This window comes from Neophocaena asiaeorientalis, unplaced genomic scaffold (assembly GCF_003031525.2).
Source record: "Neophocaena asiaeorientalis asiaeorientalis breed wild unplaced genomic scaffold, Neophocaena_asiaeorientalis_V1.1 scaffold444, whole genome shotgun sequence".
Lineage (NCBI taxonomy): Eukaryota > Metazoa > Chordata > Mammalia > Artiodactyla > Phocoenidae > Neophocaena > Neophocaena asiaeorientalis.
This window is the reverse complement of record NW_020172466.1, coordinates 370,498-388,949: the sequence shown is the minus strand read 5'-3', so window position 1 is coordinate 388,949 and position 18,452 is coordinate 370,498. Positions and strand designations below refer to the sequence as shown.

Here is an 18,452-nt window from a genome sequence, read left to right as displayed (position 1 = left end):
AGCCCCTGCGCTGGGCTGGGCCAGGCGGGCTCTGAGGCCTGCGCTGGGTCTCCCCAGGGCAGACGTGTTCACCAGGTACCTTACCCAGAATGAGCGGGGTGATCCCAGATGCTTGCTCCCTAGTGGACCGAGTCGCCCTGCCTGTCAGCGAGGGGCAGGGCACTTTGGGGATGGCTGGTGTGGAGCTACTGGGCCCGGGGGCGAGCGCTCCCTGAGGCCGCCAGCCTGCTGGGCCGGCTACAAACAGCTGAGCGCGGCTGTTTTCTGCAGACCCACTACCCGGGCACAAGCCCTCCGGAGTGGCTCCTGCCGAGTTAGTGTGAGCCCAGGGTAGGTGGGCACGTCTGGACTGCGTGCCCGAGCCTCTCCGCTCGCTCGGCGCTGTGGCCTGCTGCTACTGCCACTGCTCCCCAGAGGGGCACAGGAGCCAAGAGGAGCTCAGGGCCCACGGGCCCCCTGCTTCAGGCCCGCCTCCCTCCGGCTACCACGATGGAGCAGGAAGAGGACCTGACGTCACATCTCAGCCCTAGAGAAGAGAGGCTATACAGATCTGCGGCGGGCGTAGTGACGGGGGAGGGGGGCCTTGGCCCTCACAGTGACGCCCAGAGGCCAGGGAAGGGGTGAGGATACCCGGGGTGGCAGTTGCCGGGAGCCCTCAGGGACAGCCTCAACGCACAGAGCTGTCACTCCCTGGAGACTGAGGGCTCTGGGACCCTGACTGGCCCAGCAGACACCCATACTCACCACAAGATGCAAAGACCACAAAGCTCAAACCTGGGGCCACGGTTGGGGAAGGGGGGCAGGCCCGGGCAGATGGCCTACTTGATAAGGGTTTTTAAGGAGCGGGTGAATGTGCTCATAACAGTCGCTGAAGTGGGGGAGTCCGGTGTGTGCCCCGCGGCTGCTGCCTGCTGCTGCTGCTTAAGGCTCCGGGCGGTGGACTCCTCGGCTGCGCGCAGCAGGAAGGTGTAGTTCCTCACCACCTCTTCCACCTTGGCCAGCAGCTCTTGGCGCTGGGCCTCAGAGCGCACGATGAACACCAGCCGCACGAACGTTTCAATGAGGCTGCTCAGCACCTGGAAGCTGCCCGTGATGGCCGCCAGCATGTGAGTGGGGCTCTTGTCCACGTTGGCCACGCGGCGGCAGGAGGCCCGGAGCTCCTTGAACTTGAGAGCCAGCTCGAGCTTGTACTCAGAGATCTGGGAGACGTAGGGCTTGGGGGCGCGGGCCTCGGGGCTGGCCACGCACTGCCTCAGGACCGTCAGCAGCTCGTTGGTGTCCAGCCGGGCGGCCAGGAAGCCGTCAGGCAGGCCGTAGGCATGGGCCCGCAGGGCGTTGATCTTGGCCAGGCTCCCCTCGAAGGTGGACACCCGCAGGTCGATCTCCTGGGTGCGGGAGGCCTCCGGGCTGCTGCAGGTGGCGGCATCCAGCACCTGCAGGGTCCTGCTCACCACGGGCACCACCTGTTCGTCCAGCTTCATGCCGGGCAGGATCTTCATGGGGATGGAGTAGGAGAGCTCGTCCTTGCCATCGCTGGTGTCATCCGCCATGTCGCACTTGCGGTAGTAGAAGCAGTAGCGGATGGAGCAGCACTTGCCGCTCTCGCTGTCCTCGTCCAGCTCCGCGGGCTTCCGGTACACCTCTTCCGGCAGTGAGAACACGGCCATCTGTCTGGGGCCTTTGGTCTCAGGGGCAACGTGGACGTAGGAGGGGTCTCCCAGGGTCGGGGATTCCAGCGACATGCTTTTGGGACCCACGCCTAGGGGGAGGCCTGCCTCTACCTCCTTGGCCTCCCTGGGCAGCATGCCCAGGGGTGGGTGCGGGTAGACGTCCGAGGTCAGCGAGGCCCTGTCGCCCTGGTCCAGCTCACTGATGCTGTAGCGGCGCATCAGTTTCCTGTAGTTGGGAGCTCCTAGACACTCGCCCCCCGAGGCACATGTGGTCAGGCATGAAACCCCGCTCTCAGGGTCCGATCGGCACTCTCGGGATTCCAGGCTGGTGGAGCGGATGCGCCGGACACTGGTGGGGCTGCCGAGGCTCAAGCCTAGGCCGGCCTCTGGCTGCCTCTGGGTCGGGGGGACCCTGTCCCTCTCCCTCCCCCGGAGGCCAGGCACCGGCGTCTGGGGGGCCTGAGGCCGGGCCCCCCGGCACATGCGCTTGCAATCACAGCTGCGCCTCTGCTCTCGGGACATGCCGGGCCCCTGCTGCACGGGGCTGCTGCGGAGCTGGCAGCTGCAGCGGCCTGGAGCTGGGGGTTGCAGGTACTCGGTGCCCGACAGCTCCCCCTGGCTCGGTGGCTTGAGAAGTTCCTCAAGGAACTCCAGCTCATACTGCTTCACCTTCTGCAGCTGGGCCTGCCGCTCATCGGTCTCCTTCTTCTGGCGGGTTGGGAAGGTGGCAGAGAATAAGTTGCGGAGCCGGAAGGGACCCCGGGACGATTTGGGCTTGGTGGGGCCTTCGGAGGCCAAGTGGGCTCCATCCAGGGTCGTTTCGATCTTTCTGGAGGGCATGGTGCTCACCTGCCGGCTGGCAGCCTGAGGCCTCAGCGGGCTCTGGCCTCGCTGCTGACAGCTGGGGCTCTGGCCTCGTGGCGGACAGCTGGGGCTCTGCAGAACCATGGGGTAGCCGGCTCGGGGGACCAGGCTGGTGTCTTCAAGCTTGCTGCTTTGGGGGGTGATCTCCAGCTGCCCCTTCTCCCCCTGGCCGGAGACGGTGCCCTGCTTGTGCAGGGAAGGCTTAGCACCCTCAGGCCCGCCTTTGCCCGCCACCTCCCCGGTACCTTGCTTGCCCACTGACTCTCGACTCACTCGAGAAAGATAGCTTTGGGGAGGGAAACTTTGAATAGGCAGCCTGTCCTCTTGTGAAGAGAGGTGCAGGCTATCAGCTCGGCTGCCTGTGGGTGCTCTGGAGCCGGAAGAGACTTCTGGGCTCAGCTGCGGCTGGGAATTCCGTGAGGCCTCTGGAGCACTGGGACTCATTTTGAACTTAAGATTCTTATTGGCACTGCCGCTCATCATGCTAACTTCTGGCCTTCCCATGCTGACCTCTGACCTCCCCATGCTGGCCTCTAACCTCTCCCCACTGTTGGGGGGGCTTCCCAAGGCCCCGCCAGGGGCAGATAGACTCTTAGTATGAACCACCTGCTGTAGGGTGGCCGAGATGATGGCTGGGGTCACACTGCCCTTTGGGTCCAGGATAAGCTTGGGGCTCAACCTGACCTCCTTGGGCAGGCTCTCCCTTAGCTCAGAGACCTGCTCTTCACTGAGGGACGGTGTGGCCGCCCTCAGTGACATCTCTAGGCCCGCCCGAGTGTGGCCAGGCCCTTTGTCCTCAGGAACTGGGGACAGCAGGCTCAGATTCTTCTGCTCACTCAGCTGAGGGGACAGTGCTGGGTGCACAGCCAGGGCGTACGTTCGCTCGTTCTGTGGCTGCGCCTCTGACGGGGGCACCTTCCTCCGAGCACCAGGGGCGCCAGGACTCTGGCCTGTGACAGCTGGCTGGAGGGATGGGTTGGGATCCGGGCGCCCGAGAGAGTAAGGGGCCGTGAGAACGGCCTGGGCTGCACAGCTCTGGATACGGAAAGGCAGGTCCTTGCGGGCCAGGAGGCTGTCCTTGTTGAGATGCTGGGCCAGGAAGTAGGTGGTATTCTGGTGCTGCTTCATGGCTGACATCACCTCCGACATGTCCGTGAGCTCCGAAGAGTTGGTTTCGTGGCCCGAGTCCAGCGACGATTCAGGGGTGATTGTGGCCAGCACAATCAGACCTGGAGGGACAGGGATAGGGTCTGCAGCATTTACTCGTGTCAAGTCCTTTCCAACCATATGTAGAGAGTCTATGAGGGTCAAGGTTAGTCAGCAGGATTTCAAGCTGGAAAAAACCAGTCAGGCCTGGGGGGCCTGCAGGGCTGAGGGTGGGAGGTCGGGAGGGGAGGGGACAAAGAAAGGCAAGCTGGGAGAGGGGTGATGAAGGGCTGGAATCCGAAAGAGAAACAAAAGAGGCCTAGAGAAGATCTGGGCAGTTTGATGGCAAATTAACATGCAGATCACAGGCAAAACAACATGCTAATCATCACTATTTTTAGATTCAACAGCTAGGAAATTTTTGTTAATTGTCCTGAAGAGAGCCAGCAAAGAGAGCTCCCTCTCTCCCTGGCCCTCCTCATCTGGCCAGGCCTGCCTACAGTCCCTGCAGCTGAGGCCATTTAGCTGAGCTTGGCCTCTCTCTGGCTATCACATGGGCCTCTAGCCTGGGAGCAGCCAGTGCTTGGAGCTCCAGACTCTGAGCAAAGAGAAATGCCACGCCCGGGGGCCGAACACATGGGGGCTGCCCGACACCAAGGATGCGCTCACATACAGAAAAGGCAGGTACTTGCTCTGGTCAGCGAGGCTCCCTCTGACCCCAATTGCTTCACCCTCTCTGTCCACACTTGCCCTCGCCTCACAGGCTTTCTCATATGCCTTATTCCTCCCTATTTCCTTCCTGTCACTGTATCACTGACCTCTTTGTTTGAAGGCATATGTGTGTGGAAGGATGTATGTGTGACTATGGGTGCGTGTCTGACATCCGTGTTTGTCTACAAGATGGATGTATGTGGGTCTATAACAGGGAATAGCATGCATGCTGTATAGTTTGCCCATCGAATAATAATAACAATAATAGTGGCTACCACTTACAGAGTCCTTACTATGTGCTAGGAAGTGTTTATGTACTTTGCATGAACGATCTCATTTAATCCTCACAACAACCCTACGTGATAGGACTATTGTTCTCAAATCCATTGAAGATGACAAAAGTGAGGCTCAGAGAGGGTTAAGTGCCTTGCCAAAGCAAAGGTGACACTGAAAGTGGTGAAGAAGCCAGGACTTGGATGCGTCTGAGAGCCAAAGCTCTTAGGCGGATAAAGGTCTCAGCCCTGAGCGGTGAGGGCTCCTGGCTCCCCTGATCCCAGGTCCCTAGGTGGTTAGTTGGTCATTTTGTTTTTCTTCCAGTCATATGCATGCTGGATGTTCTTTGCCTGTCTTCTATATGTCTCACAATCTTGCTCTGATCCTCCATCCTGGCCTGGCTCCGTAGCTGTCACGGCCCCAATCCCTGGGGTCCATCGGCAAGACATTTCCAAAGCGATAGGAATGGTGAGAGCCAGAGCTCTAGCGGGGGCTGAGCAGTAGATCCCTGCCGCAGCTTCGTCGCTCCCCCGACCCTACCTGAACTGTCTCTGGCCCATCCACTGCCCTGACACACCACGCTGACTTTGACCTCTGCCCGGGAAGAAGAAATGTCACCTGCTGGTTTCTGCCTGGCCAGGAGAAGGAAAGGGAGGCAAGAGGGAGGAGGAACGCGCTGTTACCTGCAGTCTGAGGGGCTGGGGGGTGTGGTCCATCCTCTGAGGCTGCCAGGGCTTCCAGAGCCTGCAGAGTGGACACCAGGGCATCATCTAGCTCCTGGGCATGATCTCGGACTGTCCGGGTCTGCACGCTGTCAATCAGTGTCACCGGAATCTCATCGTACAGGAGCCCACGCAGGTGGCGTCCTTGCTCCTGGCTCTGGACGGCCCGGCGCTTGGGGTCCTCTTCATCAGAACTGTTGTCTCGGAAACCAGGAGGTGGGGCAGCAATGGAAGGCAACAGCGAAGTGCTCTCGTCTTCCTCCTCTTCCTCCTCCTCACTCCCGGGGGGTGGGAGGGACATCAAGTCTACCATATTGTCACGAGAGGAGCCAGACCTCCCACCTTTGCGAGGGCCCAGCTGCTCCTGGAGTTTGGCTTTGCAAGAGTCACAGTAGAAATTCAGGGCTTCAGCCCCAAGGGAATTGTCCAAAGTGTAGGACCGGGCCCTGCTGGCACAAGGCTCATGGTCTAGGCTAGCTGCATCAAAGTCATCAGGGATCACATAACCTTGGCCAGAACTCTTGGACGTGGGGTCAGACTTGGTCCGGGGCCTGGTCTCCTCAAAGAAGATTAAGTTCTCATTGACATCTGTCCGGCTTTCCTGATCCTTCCTTTGTTCCCGCATGTGGAGGTAGCAAAAGCTGACAAGCTCAGAGTCGGCAGGCGGGGGCGTGCAGCGGCTCGACTTCCTGGGGCTGGTGCCCATGCTGCCCACATAACTACTCTCCTTTTTCCCCAGGTGGCCCCCAGTGACAGGGCGGTGGGCGCTGTGCATGTAATCTAAACCCAGAAAGAGAATCAACACATGAGCCCTGGTGCTGAGGACTGTGGCTGAGTTTCCTTGGAGTCTCGGGCCTGGGTCTCTGGAGCCCAGTTGGGTGGTAGGTACTGAGAGGGAGCATTATCTGGCTGCCAGAGAGGAGGGCAAGGGGCAGCCACGCTGCTGCTGCCCCTGAAAGTAAAGTGAGTGGAATCAAATGGCCTGGGCTGCTAATAGCCCCATCACCTGTGAAATGGGAAAAGGCATGGGCTGGGGTGGAGGTGAACACCTTGGTATCTGGGCACAGCTGGACTCTTACACGGGTATGTCTGGTCTGAGAGTCAGCTGTAGGGTGAGGTTTGTTTTATGTCCCCCCTGGAACTGTCCCTGTCTCAAACCCCAATCTATTCAGGACCTGAACCACCCCCAGTGCTCTGTGACACTCGTGTTATGCTGGATCTCTTGAGGCAGAAGGAAATGAATCTGACAGGTTAGGAGTGGTTCAGTGGGCAAGTGTAAAGTAGGCTAGTACAATCCCAAGAGTGTGTATTTCAAAGAGGATTTTCAATGGAGGGGCCCTAAAAGAATAGAGCCCTACTAGTAAAATTCAGTATATCTGAATGTGTAAAGCATATGAGGGATACGCTGGGATGTGGGAGGAGGGTAGGGGGAGCATTTTTGTCAACTCCTCAAATCATAGCACTTCTCTGTATTCATACAGCGCTAGGCTGCCTGCTCTACATACATGTGGCAAAATGTTCTAGTCAAAAGTTTTTAACGATGGTAAGTGCGTGCATCTGTGAATTATCCATAGCAAATGCTTTCTTTCTGGTTTCTCTCCTTTAGTCTGTTTTGGGGACCCCTTCCCATGTTATCTGTGAGAATATACTCAGACAATGCCAATTCCCTTTGCTATCAGCAGACAGACAGACAGAGATGGCAGGCATTAACTTAGGCTAAAGTCATAAACATGATCCTATTTAATCCTCACAACAACCCAGTGAGGTAGGTGCTATCATATCCCCATTTTACAGACAAAGAAACTGATCCATTCGTTTTGTGACTTACACAAGGTCACATGAGTTGTAAATGGCAGTATGGATTCTTTTTTATTTTTTTCTTGGCCGTGCCACGTGGCTTGTGGGGTCTTACTTTCCCGACCAGGGATTGAACCTGGGCCCTTGGCAGTGAAAGCACAGAGTCGTAACCACCGGACCGCAAGGGAATGCCCTGGCAGTCTGGATTTGAGCCCAGGTTTGAGGGTCTACAAAGCCCATGTTTCTTTTTTTTCTTAAACATCTTTATTGGAGTATAATTGCTTTACAGTGGTGTGTTAGTTTCTGCTTTATAACAAAGTGAATCAGTTATACACATACATATGTCCCCATATCTCTTCCCTCTTGCGTCTCCCTCCCTCCCACCCTCCCTATTCCACCCCTCTAGGTGGTCACAGAGCACCGAGCTGATCTCCGTGTGCTCTGACTCTAGGTCCATCCACCTCACTACAAATAACTCAATTTCGTTTCTTTTTATGCAAAGCCCATGTTTTTTAACCATTACCCTATAGTTCATCATGATTCTTAAGATGCTGGGGAAAAAACAATCTCAAATGCCCTTCAAATTCCAGCTGGACAGGGTCAATGTGTCAGCGTTGCTTTTTATTAGTGCTTATAGTCATCACAAAAGCATGGTGCTGTCACTTAACAATGGAGCCGTGAAATACATGAAGCAAAACCTGACTGAATTGAAAGGAGAAATACACAACTCAACTGCAATAGTTGGAGACTTCAATACCCTACTTTCAATAATGGATAGAACAACTAGGCAGAAGATCAACAAGGAAATAGAGGACCTGAACAGCACTATAAACCAACTAGACCTAATAGAAATCTACAGAGAAAGTTGAGCAAACCATAATTCAAAAAGAGTCATGTACCAAAATGTTCATTGCAGCTCTATTTACAATAGCCAGGAGACGGAAACAACCTAAGTGTCCATCATCGGATGAATGGATAAAGAAGATGTGGCACATATATACAATGGAATATTACTCAGCCATATAAAGAAACGAAATTGAGCTATTTGCCATGAGGTGGATGAACCTAGAGTCTGTCATACAGAGTGAAGTAAGTCAGAAAGAGAAAGACAAATACCATATGCTAACACATATTATGGAATTTAAGAAAAAAAATGTCATGAAGAACCTAGGGGTAAGACAGGAATAAAGACACAACGTACTAGAGAATGGACTTGAGGATATGGGGAGGGGGAAGGGTAAGCTGTGACAAAGTGAGAGAGTGGCATGGACCTATATACACTACGAAACGTAAATTAGATGGCTACTGGGAAGTGGTCGCATAGCACAGGGAGATCAGCTCGGTGCTTTGTGACCACCTAGAGGGGTGGGATAGGGAGGGTGGGAGGGAGGGAGATGCAAGAGGGAAGAGATATGGGAACATATGTATATGTATAACTGATTCACTTTGTTATAAAGCAGAAACCAACACACCATTGTAAAGCTATTATACTCCAATGAAGATGTAGAAAAAAAAAAGAAATCTATAGAATATGTCACCTAACAGTAGCAGAATATACATTCTGCTTAAGTACACCTGAAACGTTCTCCAGGACAGACCATATGTTAGGTCATAAAATAGACCTCAATGAATTTAAAAGGAATGTAATCATATAAAGTATGTTTTTTGAGCACAACAGAATTAAATTAGAAATTAATAACAGAAGGAAATTTGCAAAATTCATATATGCGTGAAAATTAAATAAAACATTCCTAAATAACCAATGGGTCAAAAGAGGAGTCAAAGGAAATTCGAAAATACTTGGACATGAATGAAAATGAAGACAGTATATGATAACTTATGAGATCTAACTAATGTTGGGTTTAGAGGGAAATTTATAAACACCTACATTTAAAACAGAAGAAGGATTTCACATCAATTACCTGACCTTCCACCTTACAAAACTTGAAAAAGATGAGCGAACTATGGGAATTCCCTGGTGGTCCAAGTGCTTAGGACTCGACGCTCTCAGTGCTGTGGCTCAGGTGCAGTCCCTGGTCAGGGAACTGAGATCCTGCAAGCCACACAGCGCAGCCAAGTACAAAACAAAACAAAACAAAACAAAGCAAACAAAAAAACAAACTAAACCTAAAACAAAGCAAGCAGAAGGAAATAAATAATAAAGTATAGAGGATACAAAAATGGAGAAAAATAAATGAAAGTAAAAGTTGGTTCTTTGAAAAGATCAGTAATAATAACAAACCTTTAGCTGTACAGACCAGGCAAAAAAGAGAAGATTCAAATTACTAAAATCAGGAATGAAAGAAGGGACATCACTGCTGACTCTACAGGTATGGAATCATTTATAAAGTGAATATTTTGAATAAGCTTATGCCAACAAATTAGATAACCTGAGATAAAATGGACAAATTCCTAGAAATATACAAATTACCAAAACTGACTTAAGAAGACAGAAAGTCTGAATAGGCCAATAACAGGAAGATAAACTGAATTAGTAATTAACTCTCCCCAAATCAATCAATCAAGTCAGTCAGTCAGTCAGTCAGTCAGTCAGTCTGTCAGTCCAGGCCCAAATGGCTTCACTGGTGAATTTTGTCAAATGCTCAAAGAAGCATTTAGAGTAATTTTTCAAAAACCTTCCAAGAAATAGAAAAGGAAGGGATACTTCTCAACTCATTTTGTGATGCCAATATTACCTTGCTACCATAACCAGACAAAGACATCACAAGAAAACTACAGACCAATATTTCTTATGAGTTTAGATACAAAATATAGATCTCAACAAAATACTAGCAATCTGAATCCAGAAACATATACCAAGAATTATACACCAAGACCAAGTGGGATTTACTGCAGGAATGCAAGGTTGATTTAACATCCAAAAATCAATTAATATAATACACCATGTTAATAGAACAGAGGACAAAAGCCACATGATCATCTCAATAGACACAGAAAAATCACTTGACAAAGTCCAACACCTTTCATGATAAAACTCGACAAAATAAAAGGGAACTTCCTCCACACGATAAAGGTTAACTATAAAAAACCAAAGCTGGGCTTCCCTGGTGGTGCAGTGGTTAAGAATCCACCTGCCAATGCAGGGTTCAAGTCCTTGTCCGGGAAGATCCCACATGCCGCAGAGCAACTAAGCCCGTGTGCCACAACTACTGAGCCTGTGCTCTAGAGCCTGCAAGCCACAACTATTGAACCCGTGTGCCACAACTACTGAAGCCCATGCGCCTAGAGACCGTGCTCCACAACAAGAGAAGCCACCGCAATGAGAAGCCTGCTCACCTCAATGAAGAGTAGCCCCTGCTCACCGCAACTAGAGAAAGCCCGTGCACAGCAACGAAGACCCAACACAGCCATAAATAAATAAACAAATAAATAAATAAAAACAAAGCTTAACATCATACTTGATGGTGAAAGACTGAAAGCTTTCCCCCTAAAATAAGGAAAAGTCCAGGATTTCCATTTTCACCACTTCTATTCAACACCATACTTGGATTTCTAGCCAGGACAATTAGACAGTAAAATGAAATACAGTCATCCAGACTGGAAAGGAAGAAGTAAAACTATCTCTATTTGTAGATGACACGATCTTATATAAAGAAAAATCCCAAGGAATCCACTAATAAGCTATTAGAACTAATAATCTCAGCAAGGTTACATACAGGATAAAAGTTTAATATACAAAAATCAATTGTATTTTTATGCACTAGCAATAAACAACCTAATTGTAAAATTAGGAAACAATTCTATTTATAACAGCATCAAAAAGAATAAAATACTTAGGTATAAATTTAATAAAAGAAGTACAAGACTTGTATACTGGAAACTACAAAACATTTGTGAAAGAAATTTGAAGGAGATTTAAATAAATGGAAAGACTCTATGTTCATGGACTGGAGGACTTAATATGGCTAAGATGGCAATACTTCCCAAATTGATCTATAGATTCAACACAGTCCCTATCAGGATCCCAGCTGACTTTGTAGAAACTGATAAGGTAATTCAAAATTTCACATGGAATCACAAGAGACCTAGAATAACCAAAACAATCTTAAAAAGAAGAACAAAGCAGGAGGACTCATACGTCCCAATTTTAAAACTTAACTATGAAGCAATGGTAATCAAAACTGTGGTACTGGCATAAGACTTAGACATTATAGGTTATATGGAATAGAACTGAGAGTCCAGAAATAAACTCTCTTTTATGGTCAAATAGCCCAATTTAAAAATGAGCAAAGGATTTGAATAGATATTTCACAAAAAAAGATATGCAAATGACCGATAAGCACACGAAAAGATGCTCAACATCACTAATTATTATGGAAATGCAAATCAAAACTACAGTGAGATACCACTTCACATCCGCTACAATGGATATAATAAAAAAGATGAACAATACAAGTGTTGGCGAGGATATGTTGAAATTGTAACCCTCCAACATTTCTGATGGGAATGTAAAATGATGCAGTCACTTTGGAAAACAGTTTGCAGTTTCTCAAAATTAAACATAGAACAGCAATCTTACTCCTAGATATAAATACCCAATAGGAATGAAAAAATGTGTCCCCACAAAAACTTGTACATCAATGTTTATAACATCATTATTCATAACAGCCAAAAGGTGGAAACAACCCAAATGTCCATCAGCTGATGAATGGATAAACAAAATGTGGTCTATCCATACAAAGGAATATTATTAGTCAACAAAAAGAAATGAAGTACTGATACATGCTGCAACATGGATGACCCTTGAAAATATTGTGCTAAGTGAAAAAACCAAGCTACAAAAAGACCATATATTATATAATTCCATTTATACAAAATGTCCAGAATAGGCAAAGCTATAGAGACAGAAAAGTCAATTAGTGGTTGCTTAGGGCTGGGTGGGGGAATGGGAATGAGTGCTAATGGGTACAGAGTTTGTTTTAGAAGGGGTGAAAACATTCTAAAACTAAATTGTGGCAAGGGGCTTCCCTGGGGGCGCAGTGGATGAGGATCTGCCTGCCAATGCAGGGGACATGGGCTCGAGACCTGGTCCGGGATCCCACATGCCACGGAGCAACTAAGCCCGTGCACCACAACTACTGAGCCTGTGCTCTGGAGCCAGCGAGCCACAACTACTGAAGCCCGCGCACCTAGATAGAGCCCATGCTCCGCAACAAGAGAAGCCACCACAATGAGAAGCCTGCGCACTGCAATGAAGAGTAGCCCCCGGTCGCCGCAACTAGAGAAAGCCTGCGACCCAACATAGCCAAAAATAAACAAACAAACAAATTTATTTTTTAAAAAAATGTGGCAAGGGGCTTCCCTGGTGGCGCAGTGGTTGAGAGTCCGCCTGCCGATGCAGGGGTAAAAAAAAAAAAAAAAAAATGTGGCAAAGATTGTACAACCCTGTGAATATACTAAATATACTCAAAAACACTGAGTTGTGAACTTTAAATGGGTGAATTTTATGGCTTAGAAATTATGTCTAAATAAAGTTGTTTATTTAAAAAAAAAAAAGCACAACCCTGGGTACATGATGAACTCCCAATCATTATAAAAAGAGCAAAAATGTGCCCTGTACTTGAAAGGACCTTATGGGGTTTATCTCACATGATCCTGTCAATCCCTCATGAGGCAGGAACTATTATTATCCTCATGATCACGCAGCTGGGATATGGCAGAGCAGGGACTGGAACCCAAGTCTTTCTGACTTCAGATCCCAACCCCTGCTGTTTTCCATAAGCCATGTTGCCTCTCTATACAGTCAATGTAACCACACTGAGTGGGTTCAATTTAGATCATAGTGGCTGTATCTAGGGAACTCTGGGTCAGCTGGGGGAGTAGTATGTAATGACCTCTGTGCCTTAGGTAAGAAGTGCTCTAGGGGAGCACTGAGCCAGGAGCACAAACTGTCAGTTCAGGAAGTCTCTACCCACAGGCACTGTCCATGGGTCCTCGCCATGTACCCGTGCTAACTCCCTGTGACACAGCTGAACAATCAGAATAGCCAGCCTGGCAATAAGCTGCCATCAGAGGTGGCTCCCACGGGCATGTCCAATAAGCAGGTGGTGACTTCTCTCAGACAAGATCTGGAAGTCTAAAGGTGGCTTCCCTCCCTGCAAGACGGAAACATCGCCCAACATCAGGTTATCAAGGCCAGGTGATGTGCAGCCTGCCACTCGGTATTGTGATTTGCAGATCCAAGAAGCAGCATGGGGCTGTGTGGAGGAGAAAATGTGCCTGGAAAAGCCCAAATCTCCCTTGGACAGAAGGTTAGAAATGCCAGTAAAGCCAGGTGCGGTAGGCTGATGGCTGGGACAGCAGCCTCTCAGATTGTGAATTTGCTATAAATTGCTCATCAGCTTTCCCCAGGAGGGATGCCCTAGTCCATCGCTCTGTACTCAGCCACTCGGAAGGCTGACTTAGAAGAAATGCTTGCAAAGAAACAGGACGGTGATCCAAGTAGATCAGCATATATATATGCTCAAATATATATCTCACACACACACGCGCGCACACACACACACACACACACACACACACACACACACACACAGCACAATGTTGACCCGACCAGCTTTCTATTACTTGGCCTTGCTGTATTCTATAGTCCGATGATCATTACTGGTTACAATGACCTAGGAGACTTGGAATACGTTCATGTTCTTTCTGAATCATCATTAAAAAAAAAAAAAAGAGTCTGTTATGTTCAGTCTAGCTTTAGCACTCTGCATGTTGTGGAGTTTTAACTTCATGAAAATCAGTAAGCCATGCATGGGCTATGTAGTAGCCTTTAACCAATATTCAATTCACTAGACCAAACTGTTTTCTAACCACGGGAGAAAATGTAGAGTGAGTTCCTCCAACTGTGGTCCCAGTTGGGGCCCCCAAAGCCTTATTTTCCTGGATTTCCCCAGGACACAAGCGAATTCAAGGCTGGAGAGATGGTAGCTGCCTCTGGATTTCCCACCAGTGGTACAGCTGGAGAACTGGTACTTGTCTGAGCCTTTCTCAAGCCCAGGTGTTGTTCTGTTGTGTCAGCTGAATTTCCTCTAAATAAATGCAAATGTACTTACTGCATTGACATTATCCCTTTAATCATCTGTCCGTATTCCCCCACTAGATTGTAAGCTCAGTGAGGGCAAGGACCACGTCTGTTACTCATGGCTCTATCCGCAAGGCCTGGCACATAATGAATAGTCGAGAAATAGTTGCTGGGTGAATAAATGAAATACCTACTGTGGGGAAACTACTGATAAAGCCTAAGAGGTAACCCTTCCATCCCACTTCCCCATTTTCCTTTTGTTTTCTCGGTCTCAAAGGAGAGGTGATGCTTTCCCTTTTCCACTTGTGGGTTTAACAGCATCCTTTTGGCCCAGCCGGCTGAGCACTGAGTTGGCTAGCTGGCAGCCAGCAGCTGCAGAGGAACGAGAGTAGAGGGCCGGCCAGAGAGACCAGGCCCTGAGTAGGCTGGAGTTTTGGCCCCCGAGGGAAAAGCCCCGCTGAGGTTGGCAAGATTCCTGTTTCCTATAGGCCTTTGTTAAACAACAGGTAGCACTGGGGCTTCTGTTCTGATATGAAAGTCCGGGCCAAAGGAGGAAACCCATCTCAACTTTGTACCAGAGACTGATGGCCCCTCACTGTAACCTGGACAGAGGTCTCCTCAGTGGTGCCGCTTGCTGTCCCCCTTGCCCGTCCTTGGGGCCATGGGATAAGATGTGCATACCAGCCCCCGACAGGCGGAGCTGTGAGGCTCACCCTGTCCCACTGGCCAAGAGCACTTGGTGGCTGCTGTTGAACCCAGCATCTAACAGTCCCAAATGCCACACATCTGGGCCCCAAGCGTGGACTCAGGGCCTTGGGGAAGTGAAGCACTGCAAACAGCAGTGACACCACCGTGGTCCATGTGGCTCCTGTATGGACAGAGAGGCCTTGTGCTAGAGGCAGCCTGAGCCCCCGTCACTCTGCAGGCCCAAGGGGGCTCTCAGGAATCAGGGAGGGGCTCTAAAGCCATGCCCAGCATTTCTAGAAGTCTCCTTTCCAGGCTGCAACACCTCCAAGAGAAATCGATTTGCCTTTGGAACAGCTTCCCTTTTCCCTTTCTCCCTCTCTATCCTGCTCAGTAAGAGGTATCATTGGGTGTGATGACAGAGAGGAAGACCACAGGGGACACTGACAAAGCTAATGCCGGCCTTGCCTTCCTTTGGCCATCAGAGATTTGATAGTACGGATGGCCACCCACTTCAGAGCTATTCACCTGGAGGCGTGTGGCAGCTCAGCCCCTGGGCTCCTTCTATTCTAAGTCAGTTCCTTTGCTTCTCTATGTGGAGCCTCCTTCATATGCTTTGAGGCCACCTATCCTTTCCCACATCTGTGGTGGATTGCCTTCTAATTCCCGTGGACGTGATGAGATGTAAACGTGGGCCTGTCACGACGTTCGTGATGAAGAGATCATGAGGTGAGAGGGTGGGTGTAGGTACACGGCCCACGGGGTGCTGGTCATCCATCAGGAGTGTGTTTCTAGGGGCTTCCCTGGCGGTCCAGTGGTTCGGACTCCGCGCTTCCACTGCAGGGGGCCCTGCAGGTTCGATCCCTGGTCGGGGAACTAAGATCTTGCAAGCTGTGCAGCATGGCCCCCCACCACCAAAAAAAAAAAAAGGAGTGTTTCTACTCTCAAACTCCTCGCTCTAGATCACATGGCACCACGCCGTAAACCAAGACAGCTTTGAAGAGAGAAGAAAGAGTCAAGCAGCAAGGCAAGTGGATGGAGCCATCAGCACGTGAGGAGGGTGACTCCTGGGTGGTCAGTCTCAGCTTCCACCCGTGATGTTTGGGTGCAGGGATGGGGAAAGCCTCGGGTCTAATACGTAGAGTACCTGTTCTTTGGGTCTCCCCCTTCTCCTCCTACTCTGGTTCGGAGCAGCAGCATCTGGACCGGTCCGATTTGTCCTGAGGCCCCTGTTTGTGTCATCACCAGGACAGCCCTGAGGGGTGGCTGTACTGAGTTGCCTAACTGGGAAGCCTTCTGTTTGGGGGCAGCACTTGACCCTGTTTGTTCTCAGTGATCGTCCCCTCCTATCTCCAAGCCTCCTGCTGGATTGCATTCTGGGCCTGCACAGCCTTTCCTACCCCAGCCTTCCATGGCCTCTTACTTCAGGCAGCTCTGTCGATGCCGACTCTGACGGACAAAGAAAGGTTTTAGCTTCAGTTTCCACCTCCACTTTCAGAACACCCGTGCATCTCTCTTAGATCACTGTAGCTCTACAGCTTTGCCTTAGATCCAATGCAATTCTCGAATTGGCTCTATGTATTGCTCGTTTGCTATTTTTATCTTACGTTCCTTGATCAACTAAGACACAAGGTATTGTCACAGGCATCCTTTGTGGGACAGGCCCATCTGAAGGCCAGCTGTCTTTTCCACTGCCTTGTGCCACGTAGGACGCAGTGGTACAGCATGGGCTCCTGGTAAACCAGGCGCTGGCAGAATGGGGTGAGCATTCCATGTCTCCAGGGTCCAAAGGGCCTCTGTTACACTGAAAACCGAGACTGAGCCCTACCTGCCTTGATCATTGGAGGTGGGAGAGGCTGGCTAGCAGGCCTGGAGAAGACCATCTTCCTGGAATCCAGCAGGAGGCGGCAGTACCCCGCAATCAGGCAGGCAAAGTTGGTGGCTTCGGGCCACTCCATCAACAGCACCAGAGGCTGGGGGAGACATGGGAGGAAATGTGAGGACACAGGAAGGAGCGGAGCAGGTGCGTGTCCAAGAGAACAACAGCGAAGGCAAGATGACTTGCATAGTTATGAGAACATACTTTCTGAACCCCAAATTAAGGCACACAGCCCGACAAATAATTTCTTCTGATTTGAGAATTCATTTATAGTAAACTCTTACCCAGGCATCAAAACTAAATCAACCTTTAATTACACATTTAATGAACCACTTTTACTGAAAAAGACTAAAATAATATAACATCACATGACTGCTGTGTAGCTGTTTGGGTTTTTGGGGGCTCAGCAGATGTGCAGGCCTGCCGGGAGAGCAGGGCCGAACCTGGGAGTCTAGGCTAGGTTGGGGAACATCCTTGACAGGAAGTTCCTCAAGTGCACAAGCTATCTCTTGCTCATCGCTATAACCCGTTATGGTACCCAGAACAGCCCCCCGGACACGGACACCCTGTGCAACCTGGTTCTCACTGTGTCTTCTGGGCCACAAAGTCTTTATGGTCTGCAGTCCTGCTCAGACCTTCATGCTCTCCCCCCCGTTTTCCTCTGTTTCCCGAAGTGCTCTCACGATGTTAACTGGTGCTCCTTAAAAGAGTTCCTTGGTCAAACATGTGGTGAAATGCTGAGTTAAACAAAGCTATGCAGATAGTTATGGGAATTCTCAGATCCTTTAATATATTAACGTGCACTGTGAAACTTCAAGAGGGCTTTAGTATTCCAACTTTTTCCAATTATTTGATGGAAAAATCTATTTTCATAGAACATCTCATGGTAGTAGGGTTGCCTTTTCTCTTTTGTCTTGTTTAACCCACGTTGGAAAATACTAGCATACCCTGTTGACTTCTGTTCCTGACCGTAAATCAGTCAAATTAATCTTGGCGTTAGCTAGTTGACTGCTTCAGAGACCTGGCAACGATATACCCCCAAAATCAGTACCTTTTTAAGAAACCTTCCCAATATCTGCATTGTAACTTTATGGTTTGAAAATAAATCTGGGTCAGACTGAAGTCAGCCATGAGAGTATTCTCCCTGCCATAGGGCAGTGGCCTCCAGATAAAGACCACTGAAGACTGGCTGAAGAGGGAGCCATGGGGTCGTGGGGCATCTCATCTTTTGAGGGTTCCCGGACAAGGCATTAAGAGCTAAAAGAATTAAGAGCAGGGAATGAGTCTCTTCTCTGACTAGTGAGGGGTGAGGAGTGAGGTGAGGGGTGATTAGGGCCCCCACTAGGGTACTGGCAGTAAAAAGGGACATAATGAAGACTTGATGTAACTTGGTCACCAACTAGACTAGCCTTCTTTGGCTGGACCATCACCTTGGGAACAATTCTGAATCCAAACCAGCTCAGCTTTTAGCTAAAGTTGTACCAGTTTTCTTTGCTATTTCTCAGGATCCTGACACATAGCTTGAGTTGAATATTTTCAGTTCATATAGACCAGGGGTTGGCAAACTTTTTCTGCAAAGGGCTAGATCGTAAATATTTTAGGCCTTGTGGGACACACGGGCTGTGTTGAAAGACCTCTGCTATTGTAGTGTGAGAAAAGCC

At 49.7% G+C, this 18,452-nt stretch overlaps 1 protein-coding gene across 1 annotated transcript in view; it reads right to left on the bottom strand.

Annotated features, from left to right (window-relative positions):
* Positions 1–818: 818 nt before the first annotated feature.
* Positions 819–18,452, bottom strand: part of FRMPD3 (FERM and PDZ domain containing 3) — a 58,241-nt gene continuing 40,607 nt past the window's right edge. Inside the window, exons 15-17 of the mRNA XM_024738146.1 lie at positions 16,741–16,885; positions 5,348–6,166; positions 819–3,763 (exon numbers count right to left, since the gene is read on the bottom strand). Of these exons, the coding sequence (XP_024593914.1) occupies positions 819–3,763; positions 5,348–6,166; positions 16,741–16,885 (3,909 nt within the window). The remainder of the gene's footprint in view (positions 3,764–5,347; positions 6,167–16,740; positions 16,886–18,452) is intronic.